The following is an 18,555-nucleotide window of genomic DNA, read 5'->3' as shown; positions in this document are numbered from 1 at the left end:
GGCACCCCATCTTCTCTCCCTATGGGGGGGCACCCCAGATCCTGGCACCCCAATGATACAGGGGACACCCCATCCTATCACCCTACGGGGTGCGCCGTGGATCCTGGCACCCCATTTACAGAGAGGGGGCACCCCATCTTCTCTCCCTACGGGGGGCGCCGTGGATGCTAGCACCCCACTTACAGAGGGGGCACCCCATCCTCTCTAGCTACGGGGGGGCGTCCTGGATGCTGGCACCCCATTTACAGAGGGGGCACCCCGTCCTCTCTCCCTACGGGGAGGCAGCCCGGATGCTGGCACCCCAATTTTGTTTCGGGGGGGCCTCTTATCGGAGGCCTTTCCGGAATGCCCCCCCCTCCCCATTCCAGCCGGGAATGTCCCCCGTGGCCTTTCGCCCCCCCCCCCCACGCAATTGGAAAAACATCCCCATCCCGAGTCTGGGAAATCTTATTCCATGGAAAGATAAATAAATAGAAAGACGGGACTCCGCAGCACCCATCGTCCCCGCCCTGACTTGTTTGTGTGTGTGTGTGTGTGTGTGTGTGTGTGTGTGTGTGTGTGTGTAGCAAGAGCGGGGAGGCTGTTGCGGGTGCCATGTGCCAATCTCAGCTTTGGACCGCCACCAGCCCCTGTCCGAAAGATCCCGAAGGAGGAATCCGGAGACGTCCCGCACTGCCGGGTCGTTGTGCTACAATAAACCCAACCGGAACCCTCCATTTCTCCTTGGGGGGGGCGGGGGGGGGCGCGGAAGGACCTGGCAAGTTTCCTCCTTGCAACACACACACACACACACACACACACACACACACACACACACACTGCTCCGTCGCAGGAAGTTTTCAACCAAATGTGTCCCGGGTAGTCCTCGACTTACGACGATCCACTTAGTGACCGTTTGAAGTGAGCGGTCCGTGGGAAAAGGCGACCCGCGACGATTTTTTCCCCGCACTCAACGGCCACGGCCACGTGATTTTCACCTTCGGATGCTCGGCAACCGGTCGGTACAGGGGGTCCTCGATTTACGACGCTTCGTTTAATGACTGAAGTGAGCGTGTCGCCAGAAAGACTGACCGATGACGATTCTCCACACTGAACGACCGCTGCAGCGTCCCTGCGGTCACGTGATTTTCATCTTTGGATGCTTGGCAATTGGTCGATACAGGAAGTCCTCGACTTACGACGCCTCGTTTAATGACTGAAGTGAGCGTGTCGCCAGAAAGACTGACCGATGACGATTCTTCACACTTAACAACCGCTGCAGCGTCCCTGCAGTCACGTGATTTTCACTTTTGGATGGTTGGCAACTGGTCGATACAGGAAGTCCTTGACTTACGACGCTTCGTTTAGTGACCGCTTGGAATGACCGCAGTGCTTGAAAAAGAGACTTATGATGATTTTTTTTCACACTTAGTGACCGTCGCAGCATCCCCGGTGTCACGGGGTACACTTTGGGACGCTTGGCCTCTGGCTCCTCTTTATGGCGGTCCCAGAGTCTCCTTTCGTGACCTTCCGACAAGCAGAGTGAAGGGGGAAGCCCGATCCACTTAACAACGGGGTGGCTCATTGAACGACCGCAGGGATTCATGTCACAACACCAGTCAGGAAAGTTGTAAAAAAATGGAGCAAGATGTTTGTAATTCTGTAAGGGTCTTCTGCTTGAGCAGGGGGTTGGGCTGGATGACCTCCGAGATCCCCTCCAACTCTATTATTCTGTAACAATCTCTTGCTTGAGCGAGGGGTTGGACTAGATGACCTCCAAGGTAGATGACCACCAAGGTCACCACCACCTCTGTTATCCTATGGTTCTGTAAGGAGTCTCCTTCTTGAGCAGGGGGGTTGGACTAGATGACCTCTAAGGTCCCTCGTAACACAGGGATTCTTTGATTCTGTGATGTCACCCTTAGCAACCTAACTTTGGGGGTCCGCCGGGGTCGTAGATCGAGAAACTACCTGTAAGGACTGCTTGCCTTGGGCAGCGGGGTTGGACTAGATGACCTCCCAGGTCCCTTTTTGCTGATTCCTTTCCGAGATCGGAAGGGCATCCCAAATGCCTTGGTCAATTATCAGAAGAAGCCAGAAGTCCCTCCCTTACAACGGTTCACTTAGTGACTGTTCGAAGATACAACGGCACGGGGAAAAAGTGACTGAGGACCGTTTTCCGCCTTTATGGCCGTTTCCGCGTCCCCAGGATTGCGTGATCAAAATTCGGACCCTCAGCAACTGACTCATATAGCGTCCTGGGGTCGGGTGGTCCCCTTTTGCGACCTTCTGACAAGCAAGAAGCCAGATTCCCTCCCCAGCCGAACGACGGACGGAAGACCGCCGTGATTCCCTTAACGACGGCAAAAAGGACGGTCGTAAAATGGGGCAGAAGTCAGTTCCCAAAGGTCTCGCTTAGCCACAGAAGTTTTGGTCTCTGCTCTCGTCGTAAGTCAAGGAGTCCGCATATACTGGGTTTCGGCGTCCCTGCAGCATGCTAAACTCGACTCCAATTGTAAAGGTCAAAAGGGACCTCGGAGGTCTTCTAGTCCACCCCAGGAATTCCTCAGATCCAACCCGGGCCACTGGCTGCCCGACATTTGCTTGATGCTCACGAGCATCCTTTGGGCTCCATTGCGGTTGTAAATTGTAAGTCGTAAGTCGAGGACTGCCAGGGTTCCTGCGGCACGGTCAACTCACCCCCAATTGTAAAAGTCAAAAGGGACCTCGGAGGTCTTCTAGTCCACCCCAGAAGTTCCTCAGATCCAACCCAAGCCACTGGCTGCCCGACGTTTGCTCGATGCTCACGAGCATCCTTTGGGCTCCATTGCGGTCGTAAATTGTAAGTCGTAAGTCGAGGACTGCCAGGGTTCCTGCGGCACGGTCAACTCACCCCCAATTGTAAAAGTCAAAAGGGACCTCGGAGGTCTTCTAGTCCACCCCAGGAGTTCCTCAGATCCAACCCAAGCCACTGGCTGCCCGACGTTTGCTCGATGCTCACGAGCATCCTTTGGGCTCCATTGCGGTCGTAAATTGTAAGTCGTAAGTCGAGGACTGCCAGGGTTCCTGCGGCACGGTCAACTCACCCCCAATTGTAAAAGTCAAAAGGGACCTCGTAGGTCTTCTAGTCCACCCCAGGAATTCCTCAGACCCAACCCGGGCCACTGGCTGCCCGACGTTTGCTCCGTGATCACGAGCGTCCTTTGGGCGCCTTTGCGGTCGCAAATTGTTAGCTGGTCTTGACCCGAGGATGCAGGGAAGCGCCATACGGAAACCCCCCTCGGTCCTCTCTTTCCTCCCCAGGGCCGAGTCACAAGCCCACCACCAGCGCCTCCAGGAGGTGGAGCAGCAGATCGCCAGCACGGGCACCTACCAGCTGCTGGAGGCCGAGCTGGTCTTCGGCGCCAAGCACGCCTGGCGCAACGCTGCCCGCTGCCTGGGACGCATCCAGTGGAACAAGCTGCAGGTGCGTCGGGGGCGGCCGGATCCCAATCCTCCCGCAGAGGGCAGACGGGACCCAAACCACCGGCGACAAAGGCTCTCCTATTCCAGTTGTTGTTGTTGTTGTTGGTGTGTGTGTGTGTGTGTGTGCCAGGCTCAGGGTCCTCGCCTTCTTCCTCAAGCGAGGAAGGGTGGGCAAAAGCGGGGCACCCCTGCTCCCACTTAGACCCTCCTTCCCGCAGGTCTTCGACGCCCGGGACATCACCAGCGCCCAGGAGATGTTCACCTTCCTCTGCAACCACATCAACTACGCCACCAACCGGGGCAACCTCCGGTGAGCCCTGCGGGCTCGGGCGGTGGGCGGCGGCAGGAGGTTCCCCCGGCCGAGCCTGAGGTTTTCCCCCCCCCCTCGCTTCCTCCCGCCAGGTCGGCCATCACCGTCTTCCCGCCGCGGGTGGCGGGACGGGGCGACTTCCGCATCTGGAACCAGCAGCTGATCCGGTACGCCGGCTACCCGCAGCCCGACGGCAGCGTCCTGGGAGACCCGGCTAATGTGGAGATCACCGAGGTGAGCAGAATACGGAATGCAGACTTGGGAGGGGTCTCGGAGGTCATCTAGTCTGACCCCCTGCTCCAGCGAGAGACCGTTGCAGAATCAGAGAATGACAGAGCTGGAAGGGATCTCAGAGGTCATCTAGTCCAACCCTCTGCTCAAACAGGAGACCTTTACAGAATCATTGAAAGACAGAGTTGGAACCCTAGAGGTCATCTAGTCCAACCATCTGCTCGAGCAGGAGATGCTATACAGGATCATAGACTATCAGAGCTGGAAGGGACCTCGGAGGTCATCTAGTCCAACCCCTCCTCCAGCAGTAGAGGTATTACTTGATCTACCCTCAAAAATTCAGCCCCAAATTTCTTTGGCTAAGCGAGAACAGTTGTTCAGAGAATATTGCCCCATTTTAATGACTTTTCCTACCCCGGTTATTAAGTGAAACGTTGCCATTGTTAAGTTAGCAACGTGGTCGTTAAGGCACTCAGGCTTCCCCTCTGTCAGAAGGCCACAAAAGGGGAATCACGTGACCCTACCCCACCCGGGACGCTGCGACCGTCATAAATACAAGTCATTTGCCCAGCGTCCAAATTTGGATCCCATGACAAGGAGATGCTGCAACGGTCGTAAAGCGTGAAAAACGGTCGCAAAGTCCCTTTTTGGGGGGATGCTGTTGTAAGTTGGGACGGTCACTAAATGAACAGTCGTAAGTCGGATTATCGACAGTCCCCCACTTATGCCGGTTGCGCTCGTAAGTCGTAAATTGCGGTTTTATGATCTGGTTTTGGGCCCCGTCAATCAATGCTTCCGTTGACCGGTAGGGGGACATTGTGGTCCCTAAAACAGAAGCTGGCGCCACCTTTTGGCCAAAGCCTGAAATGCAATCGAGCGACCGTGGGACACTGGCATCCGGATTTTGATCACGTGACCCTGGGTACGGGGCGATGGTCGTAAAGCGTGAAAAACGGTCGTCGGTCCCTTTTTTTTTTGCATGCCATTGTAAGTTTGAACGGTCCCTAAACGAATTATTGTAAGTTTAGGACTACCGAAAATTGAGGGCGATGCAGGCTCAAACAAACCCTTCGCATTCCCCAAATCCCGTCCTCACTTTGCCTTGTGTGCTTGAGTGAGTTGGGGGTCTCAGGAAAACTCCTGCTGGACCCTCCCCAGCCCTCCGCCAGAAGGGGCTCAGACGACCCCAGCCCAGCTCCATCTCGGGGTAGTGGAACATGGGGACATCTTCAGCCCATTTCTGAGTGCCCGTTCCAAGACTTCCATGTTGGACTAGGGGGTTGGACTAGATGACCTCTGAGGTCCCTTCCAACTATTCTATTCTATTCTATTCTATTCTATTCTATTCTATTCTATTCTATTCTATTCTATTCTATTCTATTGTTCTGCAAGGGTCTCCTGCTTGGACATGGGGTCGGACTAGATGACCTCTGAGGTCCCTTCCAACTATTCTATTCTATTCTATTCTATTCTATTCTATTCTATTCTATTCTATTCTATTCTATTCTATTCTATTCTATTCTATTCTATTGTTCTGCAAGGGTCTCCTGCTTGGACGTGGGGTTGGACTAGATGACCTCTGAGGTCCCTTCCAACTATTCTATTCTATTCTATTCTATTCTATTCTATTCTATTCTATTCTATTCTATTCTATTCTATTCTATTCTATTCTATTCTATTCTATTCACTCTGTTGTTCTGTAAGGGTCTCCTGCCTGCACATGGGGTTGGACTAGATGACCTCTGAGGTCCCTTCCAACTATTCTATTCTATTCTATTCTATTCTATTCTATTCTATTCTATTCTATTCTATTCTATTCTATTGTTCTGCAAGGGTCTCCTGCTTGGACATGGGGTTGGACTAGATGACCTCTAAGGTCCCTTCCAACTATTCTATTCTATTCTATTCTATTCTATTCTATTCTATTCTATTCTATTCTATTCTATTCTATTCTATTCTATTCTATTCTATTCTATTCGTCTGCAAGGGTCTCCTGCTTGGACATGGGGTTGGACTAGATGACCTCTGAGGTCCCTTCCAACTATTCTATTCTATTCTATTCTATTCTATTCTATTCTATTCTATTCTATTCTATTCTATTCTATTCTATTCTATTCTATTCTATTCTATTCGTCTGCAAGGGTCTCCTGCTTGGACATGGGGTTGGACTAGATGACCTCTGAGGTCCCTTCCAACTATTCTATTCTATTCTATTCTATTCTATTCTATTCTATTCTATTCTATTCTATTCTATTCTATTCTATTCTATTCTATTCTATTCTATTCTATTCTATTCTATTCTATTCTATTCTATTCTATTGGGCCGGAGGGTCTCTCCATGGGGTCTGCGTGCGGGTGGGGCCTCAGGACTGCTGGCAAAGCCGGCAAGGGGAGGGTGAGACTGTTGGGGGCCCCCTCCCCACTTGCTGTTCTCGCTGCATCCCCCCTCCCCCCCCCAGCTCTGCATGCAGTACGGCTGGCATCCCCCCTACGGCCGTTTCGACGTCCTCCCGCTGCTGCTGCAAGCTCCAGACGAGGATCCCGAACTGTTCGTTCTGCCTCCTGAGCTGGTGCTGGAGGTGCCCATCGTCCACCCCACGTGAGCTGAGCTGGGCCCCAGATGGGGAGGGCGGGTGGAGCACAGTGGTCTCTGGGTGGGGGGTCTCAGAGGAGCCCGAGAGCACAGCTTCCTGTGACGTCCCAAAAGGTGATTTTTTACGAGGCAACCGGACTCGTTTTTCCTCGGAAGACGTTTCCGCTGCTTCTGCTCGAAGGTCCCTTCCCTAGAGCTGCGGAAGCCTCTCGGATGAAGGAGCGAAACCTCTTCAGGGCAAAAACAAGGACATCCAAGTGACCCGGAGGACGGCGAGGCACCATGGACAGCGTCCTTGGATGAGGGCCACGCCGCAGACTGGCGGCCCTTCCGGGCCCCCTGGTCCAACACCCTCTATATCTGTGGCGCACGCTCTCCCGGTCCGTTGGTCGCAGGCTGATGTGCTGGGGCCGAGGGCCGAGGGCGCCCAATTGGAGGCAGGCCAAATCGGCAGGGCACAAACACTCTTCTGCCACCCGTGCGGGGCTCGCCCTAACGACATTGCTCTAGGGATTCCCCCACCCATCAGGCAGGAACACCCCCCCACACCCGGCCCCCTGCTCTTCCTCACCTGCTGCCCCTACCCAACCCCCCCACCCCCATGTTTACTCCAGGTTGCCGTGGTTCGAGGAGCTGGGACTCCGCTGGTACGCCCTCCCGGCTGTGGCCAACATGTTGCTGGAAATCGGTGGTCTAGAATTCCCAGCTGCCCCCTTCAGCGGCTGGTACGTGGGCTGCGAGATCGGCATGAGGAACTTTTGCGACGCCCACCGCTACAACCTCTTGCAGGTAAGGGCCCTTTCCGGTGCCCCGGGAAAAGAGGGAGGGGGAGGGGGGAGGAGACCCGCCCCCCCCTAGACAGTCTCCGCCCCAACAGGAAGCCCCCATCTTATGACAACGGAGCTGTTAAGGGAGACACTGGTTTAGTTTTGCCCCTATTCGACGTGACTTTGGGCTAATCACCAGGGTGCCGTGAGTTCTAGTCCTACCTTAGACCTGAAAGCTGGTTGGGTAACTTTGGGCCAATAACTACGTTACATTGAGTTCTAGTCCCACCTTAAGCACAAAAGGCCGCTAGGTGGCTTTGGGCTAATCACCAGGGCGCCGTGAGTTGTAGTCCTGCTTTAGGCCTGAAAGCTGGTTGGGTAACTTTGGGCCAATCCCCAAGAGACGGTGAGTTCTAGTCCCGCATTAGGAAATGAAAACCAGCCGGTGACATTCAGCCGACCAATGGGAGACCGGGAGATCTAGTCCTGCCTTTGGCACAAAAGCCCACTGGGTGACTTTGGCGTAGTCTCTCTCTCTTTCCCTCCCTCTCTCAGCCCAGCCTACCTCACAGAGTTGTTGTTTGTGGGGAACATAGGAGCAGGAAGGTCTATGGGCGATGATGGCCACCTCGCATTGTTTATAAAAAGAATAAAGGCGGGATATAAACTAAACTAAACTACATTACGTTACATTACATTACATTACATTAAATAAATAATTAAATTAAATTAAATTAAATTAAATTAAACTAAACTAAACTAAACTAAACTAAACTAAATTAAATTAAATTAAATTAAATTAAATTAAATTAAATTAAATTAAATTAAACTAAACTAAACTAAATTAAATTAAATTAAATAATTAAATTAAATAAATTTAATTTAAATTAAATTAAATTAATTAAATTAAATTAATTAAATTAAATTAAATTAAATTAAATTAAATTAAATTAATTAAATTAAATTAAATTAAATTAATTAAATTAAATTAAATTAAATTAAATTAATTAAATTAAATTAAATTAAATTAAATTAAACTAAACTAAACTAAACTAAACTAAACTAAACTAAATTAAATTAAATTAAATTAAATTAAATTAAATTAAATTAAATTAAATTAAACTAAATTAAATTAAACTAAATTAAAGTAAACTAAATTAAATTAAATTAAACTAAACTAAATTACATTTCATTTCATTTCATTAAATTAAATTAAATTAAATTTTATTACATTACATTAGATAATTAAATAAAATAATTAAGTTAAAATAAAATAAAATAAAATAAAATAAAATAAAATAAACTATAAACTAAAACTAAATTACATTACATTTCATTGCATTACATTACATTATATGAAATAATTAAATTAAATTAAGCTAAACTAAATTAAACTAAACTAAATTACCTTACATTAAATAATTAAATTAAACTAAACTAAACTAAAGTACATTACATTACATTACATTAAATAATTAAATTAAACTAAGATAAAGTACATTACATTACATTAAATAATTAAATTAAATTAAATTAAATTAAATTAAATTAAATTAAATTAAATTAAATTAAATTAAATTAAATTAAATTAAATTAAATTAAATTAAATTAAATTAAACTAAACGCACACACCCAGCTGCTCCTCCCCACGCCCGCCACTCTCTCTCTCTGCAACTGGCGGATCCTTCCCCAGCATGGGGGGGGAGGGTTCCCCAACAGATCCTCCTCCCCCCCCCCAAATTCCTCCCCTTCGGAGCTGCCGGCCATCCCGGACGGTCCCCCCCAAAGTCGGTTCCCTGCTTCCCCCTAACCGGAGGGTCTCTTGCAGGGGGTGGCCGAGAAGATGGGGCTGGACACCAGGACCACCCTCTCCCTCTGGAAGGACAAGGCGGCGGTGGAGATGAACGTGGCCGTGCTGCACAGCTTCCAGGTGTGTGTGTTTTGCGTGTGTGTGTTGCGTGTGTGCGTCTGCGTGTGGCGGAGAATCCTCGGCTTAACGACCGCAACTGAGCCCCCTCCCCACGCGTCTGCCGCTAAGCGAGAGACTTGTCGCGCGCGGGGGGGCGGTGTGCCGCCACTATTCTTCCCGCCGTCGCTAAGCGAAATCCCCGCTGTCATTGTGCGAGTCACGTGGCCCTTCAGGGGGAACCTGTCTCCCGCCCACCCACCCCCACCAAATGGGCTGGTCAGGAAGGTCGTGAAAGGGGGCTGGTCGTAAACAGGAGTCGGTTGCCCGGCATCCCGGCTTGGATCCCGCGCCTGTGGGGAAACGCCGTAAACGAGCGGTCGCTAAAACAAACCGTTGTACCTCGAGGACAGCATGAAGGGTCGCGGAGCGAACGGTTTTGCGACAACAGGGGGGGGACAGGCCCCTGCTGGTGGGGGGGTCTCCCCTCCTCTCCTGCCTTCTCCCCCCTCCCCCCAGCTCAACCCACACTAACGACTCTCGAGGGGGGAGTTCTCCTGCCCAGATTCCCCCCCAAAGTGGACTTTCTTTACCTCCAGCCAGCTACTCTCTCTCTCTCTCCCTCTTTCCTCCCTCCTTACCTTCCTTCTTTCCTCCTTTCATTCTTCCTTCCTTCCTTTTCTCTCCCTCCTTCCTTCCTCTTCCCCCTCTCTTCCTTCCTCCTTCCCTCCCTCCCTCTTTCCTTCCTTTCTCTCCTTCCTTCCTCTGCTTCCTTCCTCTGCTTCCTTTCTTTCTTCCGTCCTTCCTTCCTTCCTCTTTTCTCTCTTTCCTCCTCCCTCTCTCCTCCCTTCCTCCCTCCTTCCTCCCCTTCCCTCTTCTCTTTTCTCCTTCCTTCCTTTTCTTTCTTTCTTTCTTTCTTTCGTTCTTTCTTCTGTCCTTCCTTCCTCTTCTCTCTCTCTGCCCTTCCTCCTTCCTTCCTTCCTTCTTCTTCTTCCTTCCTTCCTTCCTTCCTTCCTTCCTTCCTTCCTTCCTTCCTTCCTTCCTTCCTTCCTTCCCTTCCCTCTTCTCTTCTATCCTTCCTTTCTCTTCTTCCTTCCTTCCTTTCTTTCTTTCTTTCTTTCTTTCTTTCTTTCTTTCTTTCTTTCTTCTGTCCTTCCTTCCTCTTCTCTCTCTCTTCCCTTCCTCCTTCCTTCCTTCTTCTATCCTTCCTTCCTCTTCTTCCTTCCTTCCTTCCTTCCTTTCTTTCTTTCTTTCTTTCTTTCTTTCTTTCTTTCTTTCTTTCTTTCTTTCTTCTGTCCTTCCTTCCTTCCTCTTCTCTCTCCTCCCTCCCTCCTTCCTTCCTCTTCCTCCTTCCTCTCTCTCTTCCCTTCCTCCTTCCTTCCTCCTTCTTCCTTCCTTCCTTCCCTTCCCTCTTCTTTTCTATCCTTCCTTCCTCTCCTTCCTCTCCTTCCTTCCTTCCTTCCTTCCTTCCTTCCTTCCTTCCTTCCTTCCTTCCTTCCTTCCTTTCTTTCTTTCTTTCTTTCTTTCTTTCTTTCTTTCTTTCTTTCTTTCTTTCTTTCTTTCTTCTGTCCTTCCTTCCTCTTCTCTCCTCTCTCTTCCCTTCCTCTTCCCTTCCTTCTTCTTCCTGCCTTCCTTCCTTCCCTTCCCTCTTCTCTTCTATCCTTCCTTTGTCTTCCTTCTTTCTTCCTTCCTTCCTTCCTTCCTTCCTTTCTTTCTTTCTTTCTTTCTTTCTTTCTTTCTTTCTTTCTTTCTTTCTTTCTTCTGTCCTTCCTTCCTTCCTCTCTTCCCTTCCTCCTTCCTTCCTCCTTCTTCCTTCCTTCCTTCCTTCCTTCCTTCCTTCCTTCCTTCCTTCCTTCCTTCCTTTCCCTTCCCTTCTCTCTCCTCTCCTTCTTTCCTTCCTCTCCTCCTCCTCCTCCTCTTCCTTCCTCCTCCTCCTTTTCCTGGGAGCAGGAATGGGGGGGTGGGGGGAAACCCGCATCTGGCGGGGGGGGAAGCCTAACCCTCCCTCCGCCCTCCTCCGCAGCTGGCCAAAGTGACGGTGGTGGACCACCACGCGGTGGCCGAGTCCTTCATGAAGCACCTGGAGAACGAGCAGCGCATCCGGGGGGGCTGCCCGGCCGACTGGATCTGGCTGGTGCCCCCCATCTCCGGCAGCCTGACCCCCATCTTCCACCAGGAGCTGGTCAACTACCAACTCTCCCCTGGATTCCGATACCAGGTGGGCTTCCCTGCCTTCCCACCCCCAAACCCGGCCACCGATGGGGGAGGGGGCTCCCCCACCCACCCCCCGGTTTGGGTTCCCTCGGTTAATTAATGAAACATTTTGGAAGGCGCGCACGCACACACACACACACACAGAGCCCAGGAAGCGAAAGGGCCGGGGCTGGTGTGTGTGTGTGTGTGTTAACCAGCAATGTGTTTATCTTGGTTAGTTTTAACCTTGTTAGTTGTGTTTTTTTTAAAAAAAACAACACCTGGAGATTTACCGCAGCCCCCCGTGGGGCGCCAGGACACGTTCTGCTCAGGAACCTCTATGGGAGCAGACTGGGGGGGTGGGGGGTGGGAAACTTGGCTGCCCCCCCAACTATCTCCCTCTCCTCCCCCCCCTCCGATGCTTAGAGGATGTGAGAAAGAGCCTCGTGGGACAGAAAACGGGAATACCCCCGTGGAAGGGGACAGGCGAGTAGGCCGGGAGCAAGGAAAGAGGGAAGGGAGGAGGAGAGGGGGAGGAGGAGGAGGAGGAGAAAGGAGAAAGAGAAGGAGAAAGAAAGAGGAGAAAGGAGAAAGAAGGAGAAAGGAGAAGGAGAAGCAGGAGAAAGAGAAGGAGAAAGGAGAAAGAAAGAGAAGGAGAAAGGAGAAAGAGAAGGAGAAAGAAAGAGAAGGAGAGGAGGATGAGAAAGAAAGAGAAGGATAAAAGAGGAGGAGGAGGAGGAGGAGAAACAAGGAGAAGGGCAAGAGGGAGGAGAAAGAAGGAAGAGAATGAGAAGGAGAAAGAGAAAGAAGGAGAAGGAGGAGAAAGGAGAAGGAAAAAGGGGGAAAAAGGAGAAGGAGAACGAAGGAGAAAGAAAGAGGAGAAAGGAGAAAGAAGGAGAAAGGAGAAGAAGAAAGGAGAAGGAGAAAGAAGGAGAAAGAAGAAGGAGAACGAAGGAGAAAGAAAGAGAAGGAGAAAGGAGAAAGAAGGAGAAAGGAGGGAGAAAGGAGAAAAAAGGGAAAGGAGGAGAAAGGAGAAGGAGAAAGGAGAAAGAAAAAAAGAAGGAAAAAGGAGAAGGAGAAAGGAGAAAGGAGGAGAAAGAAGAAGGAGAAGGAGGAGAAAGAAAGAGAAGGAGAAAGGAGGAGAAAGAAAGAGAAGGAGAAAGGAGAAAGAGAAGGAGAAAGAAGAAAAGTGGGGAAAAGAGAAGGAGGAGAAAGAAGGAGAAAGGAGAAAGAAAGAGGAGAGGAGGAGGAGAAAGAAAGAAGGATAAAAGAGGAGGAGGAGGAGGAGGAGGAGGAGAAACAAGGAGAAGGACAAGAGGGAGGAGAAAGAAGGAAGAGAACGAGAAGGAGAAAGAGAAAGGAGGAGAAGGAGAAGGAGAAGAAAGGAGAACGAGAAAGGAGAAGGGGAGGACAAAAGAGGAGGGGGCGGCCGGAGGAGTGCCCGGCTTTTGATCCCTGGACATGTCCGATGGTCGTAAGTGCGAGGACCCACCATAGGAGACCTCTCCAGGGTCCAAATGGCCAACCGAGCCTAGACGGATGGCTCTGCCGTGAAGCCGAAGACGCACACCCCCCCGACTTGCCGGGACCTCCGGGACGGGACCCCGAATCCCCCACCGAGGCAGGCCGGCGGCCCCTCCCTCTCCCCCCAGCTGGGAAGCTCGAGGGGGGTGGGAGTCTCCGACCCTCCCTGCGCCCTCCTCCCCACCCCCACCCCACCCCAGTCCGGTCCGAACGGTCCTGCTCTGCCCCCCAGGCTGACCCCTGGAGGTCCTACATCCCCAAAGGGACCACCATCACCAGGAAGAAGACCTTCAAGGAGATCGCCAAGTAAGGACCGCTTCGGAGGGGGAAGGACGGGGACCCCCCCACCCCGAAAGGGGAGGAAAGGGTGGGCCCTACGGGTTTCTCTCCCCCAGCCCGGCTTTCCTCTTTCTCTTCTTCCTCCCCTCCCCCCCGCCGCCCCCCCCACCCGCAGCGCCGTCAAGATCTCGGCCAAGCTGATGGGTCACGTCATGGCCCAACGGGTCAAGGCCACCATCCTCTACGCCTCGGAGACAGGGAAGTCCAAGGCCTACGCCTTCAGCCTGAAGGAGCTCTTCCAGTCGGCCTTCGCCCCCAAGGTGAGCCCGCCGGGACCCTCCCGAGGGACCCCCCCTGGGCCCCCCCCCTCTTCGGAGGAGGAGGAGCAGCTCCGGGAGGCGTGGTTGGGAAGGCCTTCTGGGGTTAACGGGGGGTGTGTGAATTGTGGTTAATGGGGATTAACGGTGGTTAAGGGGGTTTAATGGGCTCAATGGGGCTTAATGGGCTTAATGGGGGTTAATAAAGGTTCATGGGGGTTCATGGGGATTAACGGTGGTTAATGGGGTTTAATGGAGTCAGTGGGGGTTAACGAGGGGTTAATGGTGGTTCATGCGGTTACTGGGTGTCAGTGGTGTTTAATGGGGTCAATGGGGCTTAATGGGCTTAATGGGGCTTAATGAAGGTTCCTGGGGGTTCATGGGGATTAATGGTGGCTAATGGGGTTTAATGGGGTCAGTGGGAGTTAATGGGGCTGAATTGTGGTTAATGGGGATTAACGGTGGTTAATGGGGTTTAATGGGGTCAGTGGGGGTTAACGGAGGGTTAATGGCGGTTCATGCGGTTACTGGGTGTCAATGGTGTTTAATGGGGTCAATGGGGCTTAATGGGCTTAATGGGGGTTAATGAAGGTTAATGGGGTTAATGGGGTTTAATGGGGTTTAATGGGGTCAGTGGGGGTTAACGGGGCTGAATTGTGGTTAATAGGGATTAACAGTGGTTAATGGGTTTTAATGGGGTCAGTGGGGGTTAACGGGGGGTTAATGGCAGTTCATGCGGGTTACTGGGTGTCAATGGTGTTTAATGGGGTCAATGGGGCTTAATGGGTTTAATGGGGCTTAATGAAGGTTAATGGGGTTAATGGGGGTTAATGGGGGTTAATGGGGTTTAATGGGGTCAGTGGGGGTTAACGGGGCTGAATTGTGCTTAATGGGGATTAACGGTGGCTAATGGGGTTTAATGGGGTCAGTGGGGGTTAACGGGGGTTAATGGCGGTTCATGCGGTTACTGGGTGTCAATGGTGTTTAATGGGCTCAATGGGGCTTAATGAGCTTAATTGGGGTTAATGGGGTCAGTGGGGGTGTTCATGGGGATAAATGTTCATGGGGGTTCATGGGGATTAATGGTGGCTAATGGGGTTTAATGGGGTCAGTGGGAGTTAATGGGGCTGAATTGTGGTTAATGGGGATTAACGGTGGTTAATGGGGTTTAATGGGGTCAGTGGGGGTTAACGGAGGGTTAATGGCGGTTCATGCGGTTACTGGGTGTCAATGGTGTTTAATGGGGTCAATGGGGCTTAATGGGCTTAATGGGGTTAATGAAGGTTAATGGGGTTAATGGGGGTTAATGGGGTTTAATGGGGTTTAATGGGGTCAGTGGGGGTTAACGGGGCTGAATTGTGGTTAATAGGGATTAACGGTGGTTAATGGGTTTTAATGGGGTCAGTGGGGGTTAACGGGGGGTTAATGGCAGTTCATGCGGGTTACTGGGTGTCAATGGTGTTTAATGGGGTCAATGGGGCTTAATGGGTTTAATGGGGCTTAATGAAGGTTAATGGGGTTAATGGGGGTTAATGGGGGTTAATGGGGTTTAATGGGGTCAGTGGGGGTTAACGGTGCTGAATTGTGGTTAATGGGGATTAACGGTGGTTAATGGGGTTTAATGGGGTCTTTGGGGGTTAACGGGGGGTTAATGGCGGTTCATGCGGGTTACTGGGTGTCAATGGTGTTTAATGGGCTCAATGGGGCTTAGTGGGCTTAATGGGGCTTAATGAAGGTTAATGGGGGTTCATGGGGGTTAATGTGGTTACCAGGTGTCAACGGTGGTTAATAGGTGTCAACGGGGCTTATTTATTTATTTATTTATTTATTTATTTATTTATTTATTTATTTATTTGATTTTATATACCGCCCGATTCCCGAAGGACTCAGGGCGCTTTACAGGGCGAATTAAAAGAATACCAATGGGGGTTAATTGGGGTTAATGGTGGTTAATTGGGGTTATTTGGGGTTATTGGGGGTTAGTGCAGTTCATGGGGCCCAGAGAGCCCACCGTATTTTTATTTTTATTTTTTTAAAAAATAGCTGGAGGTTTTTCTGCGCGCTCCCAGGGTGGGTGCCGGGACACGTTCTCGCTTGGGAATCTTTCTGGTAGCAGGTGTGATGGGAGTGGGGGAAACTTGGCTGCCCCCCTCAACTTACCACCCCACCCCACCCAGCCCCGATGCTTAGAGGACGTGGTGAAAGGCTCTGGCGGGTGGGAGGGGAAAATGGGAAGGGGACAGGCAGGTGGGTGGGAAGCTAGGAACGAGGGATGGGGGGAGGGGGAGGAGAAGGAGAGAGGAGAAGGGCAAGAGGGGAGGAGGAGGAGAAAGAAGGAAGAGAAGGAGAAGGAGGGGAAAGGAGGAGAAGGAGGAGAAAGGGGGAGACAGGAGAAGGAGAAAGGAGAAAGAAGGAGAAGGAGAGAAGGAGAAGGAGGAGAAAGAAGGAGAAAGGAGAAAGTAAGAGGAGAAAGGAGGAGGAGGAGAAGGAGAAGAAGGAGAAGGAGAGAAGGAGAAAGGAGGAGAAGGAGAAAGAGAGGAGAAGGGGAGGACAAGAGGGGAAGAGGAGGAGGAGGAGGGAAAAAAAGGAGAAGACTTGCACGGCCATGGCTGCAGGAGAAGGTTGGTCGAGCAAGAGGCGCCAGCGTGCGCGTGCATTCACACAACCCTACCCCCCCAACGAAACCATCTCCTTTCCCCACTGCCCACGCTCCAGCCCGCCAACCTCGAACTCGGCTTGCAAAGAACACGAGACCTGTCGTCGTCGGATGGCCTCAGGGTGGACTGCCAGAAGGGTCCCCTCCTCAAACGGTTGACCCCGCGTTCGAAGGGTGGGCTCCCGGGGGAATCTTCCGGATTGGGTTGTGGGCTTCCTTCGGTCTGGTCCAGGAGAACGGTGCTTGTTGTCTTAGGAACCTTCAGCAGATGCCCTCAAACGAGTCGGGGTGGGCAAGAACCTCGGGGGGGGTCTCCATCTCGTCCGACTTTTCCCGTGTCTCTCGCCCGACAGGTGATGTGCCTGGGCGAGAACCTTGGGGGGGTCTCCATCTCGTCCGACTTTTCCCATGTCCCTCGCCCGACAGGTGATGTGCCTGGGCGAGAACCTCGGGGTCTCCATCTCGTCCGACTTTTCCCGTGTCTCTCGCCCGACAGGTGGTGTGCCTGGGCGAGAACCTCGGGGTCTCCATCTCATCCGACTTTTCCTGTGTCTCTCGCCCGACAGGTGGTGTGCCTGGACGAGTACGATGTGGTGTCCCTGGAGCACGAGACTCTCGTCCTGGTGGTCACCAGCACCTTCGGCAACGGAGACCCTCCGGAGAACGGAGAGGTAAAACGGACTTTCAGGTGGGACCCAGCCAGCGGGGCACCGCCTCCGGACGAGCGTGGAACGACTGGGTTCAACTTGACCACTGGCCGACTTCGGCTTCCAGAATTCACACACACACCCATTCCCGGACCATGGGAGACTTGAAGTCCGCCCGTCTTCCACGTTGCCAAGCTTGAGGAACCCGGAATGGGGGATTCTGGGAGATTCTGGCTGGGGGATTCTGGGAGTCAAAGTACGCGCCGGGGGGTCGAGACAGGCCGATCTGGAGGCCTTGGGTTACGGCTGAGTTTCCCCAGCTTTTCTCGGCGCAGCTCAGCGCCCAGTTTCGCCCCCCCCGCGGTATGTTGGCACCCGTTTTTTTGAGTCCTGAGGTGCAGCAGCGGCCCGTTTTTGCACCCTGAGGCATGGAACCCTGGAGGTCATCTAGTCCAGCCCCCTGCTCGAGCAGGAGAGCCTTGCAGAATCATAGAAGGACAGAGTTGGAAGGGATCCCGGAGGTCATCTAGTCCAACCCCCCTGCTCAAGCAGGAGACCCTTACAGAATCAGAGAATGACAGAGTTGGAAGGGATCCCGGAGGTCATCTAGTCCAACCCCCCTGCTCGAGCAGGAGACCCTTACAGAATCATAGAATGACAGAAGGTACCGTGGAGGTCATCTAGTCCAGCCCCCTGCTCGAGCAGGAGACCCTTACAGAATCATAGAATGACAGAGTTGGGATCCTGGAGGTCATCTAGTCCAGCCCCCTTTCCGAGCAGGAGACCCTGATAGAATCATAGGATAATAGAGTTGGAAGGGATCCTAGAGGTCATCTAGTCCAGGCCCCTGCCCGAGCAGGAGACCCTTACAGACTCATAGAATGACAGAAGGGACTGTGGAGGTCATCTAGTCTAGCCCCCCTGCTCGAGCAGGAGATCCTTACAGAATCATAGAATGACAGAGTTGGAAGGGACCCTGGAGGTCATCTAGTTCAGCCCCCTGCTCCAGCAGGGGACCCTCTACCCTTCCAAGAGACATGGTTGTCCAGTCCCTTCTTCGAAAGCCTCCAGCGACGGAGTCCCCAGAACGTCTGGAGATCTTCCGCCGGTTCATCGTTCTCCTCCCTGTCCGGAGGTTTCTCCTTAGTTCTAGGTGGCTTCTCACCTTGGTTTGCTTCTTTCTCCTTCCAGAGCTTCTCCAAGGCCTTGATGGAGATGTCCTGCCCTTACCTCGGAGCGGTGGAGCCGGAGTTTCAGAAGTAAGAGTAGTTGTCTCTGCTCCACCTCTTCTCCTAGTCGGGTCTGGAGATCTTCTCCCAGCCGGCAGTGGGTTCTCCCAGCTTGCGTTGAGGTTCCTCCAGCTTGGAGCCTTCTCCTCTTGAGCAGAGGACCTCCCTTCTGGGCCGAGAAGGTCCTCAGAGCTTTGGCTAGGAATGGCGTGAGCGTTTCGAAGCACTCCAGGCGCTGGGAAGTCCGGACGGAGAGACACGCTACGGGGGAACGTGGCGAGGAGAGGAGGAGATTTCCAGGGCTTGGAGGGCTCAGAGGAACCTTCTGGAAACGGGCCGGTGGGGGGCTCTGGCGAGCCAACCCAGAGGGGATTCTGCCGGGGAGCCCGTGAAGACCCCATCCCACGTTCTGGAAGATCGGTTGCCCGCGAGCCCGCTTCCCCAGCAGTGGCAGACCCT

At 52.1% G+C, this 18,555-nt stretch overlaps 1 protein-coding gene across 1 annotated transcript in view; it reads left to right on the top strand.

Annotated features, from left to right (window-relative positions):
• The window catches only part of NOS3 (nitric oxide synthase 3), a 46,079-nt gene that overhangs the window by 6,773 nt on the left and 20,751 nt on the right, over positions 1 to 18,555 (top strand). Inside the window, exons 4-14 of the mRNA XM_081344945.1 lie at positions 3,283 to 3,445; positions 3,663 to 3,754; positions 3,847 to 3,988; positions 6,445 to 6,584; positions 7,193 to 7,367; positions 9,174 to 9,275; positions 11,275 to 11,469; positions 13,201 to 13,274; positions 13,423 to 13,567; positions 16,787 to 16,891; positions 18,059 to 18,126. Of these exons, the coding sequence (XP_081201071.1) occupies positions 3,283 to 3,445; positions 3,663 to 3,754; positions 3,847 to 3,988; positions 6,445 to 6,584; positions 7,193 to 7,367; positions 9,174 to 9,275; positions 11,275 to 11,469; positions 13,201 to 13,274; positions 13,423 to 13,567; positions 16,787 to 16,891; positions 18,059 to 18,126 (1,401 nt within the window). The remainder of the gene's footprint in view (positions 1 to 3,282; positions 3,446 to 3,662; positions 3,755 to 3,846; positions 3,989 to 6,444; positions 6,585 to 7,192; positions 7,368 to 9,173; positions 9,276 to 11,274; positions 11,470 to 13,200; positions 13,275 to 13,422; positions 13,568 to 16,786; positions 16,892 to 18,058; positions 18,127 to 18,555) is intronic.

This window comes from Vipera berus (genome assembly GCF_964194415.1).
Source record: "Vipera berus genome assembly, chromosome: Z".
Taxonomy (NCBI): Eukaryota; Metazoa; Chordata; class Lepidosauria; order Squamata; family Viperidae; genus Vipera; species Vipera berus.
This window is presented reverse-complemented; position numbering and strand designations above follow the sequence as displayed.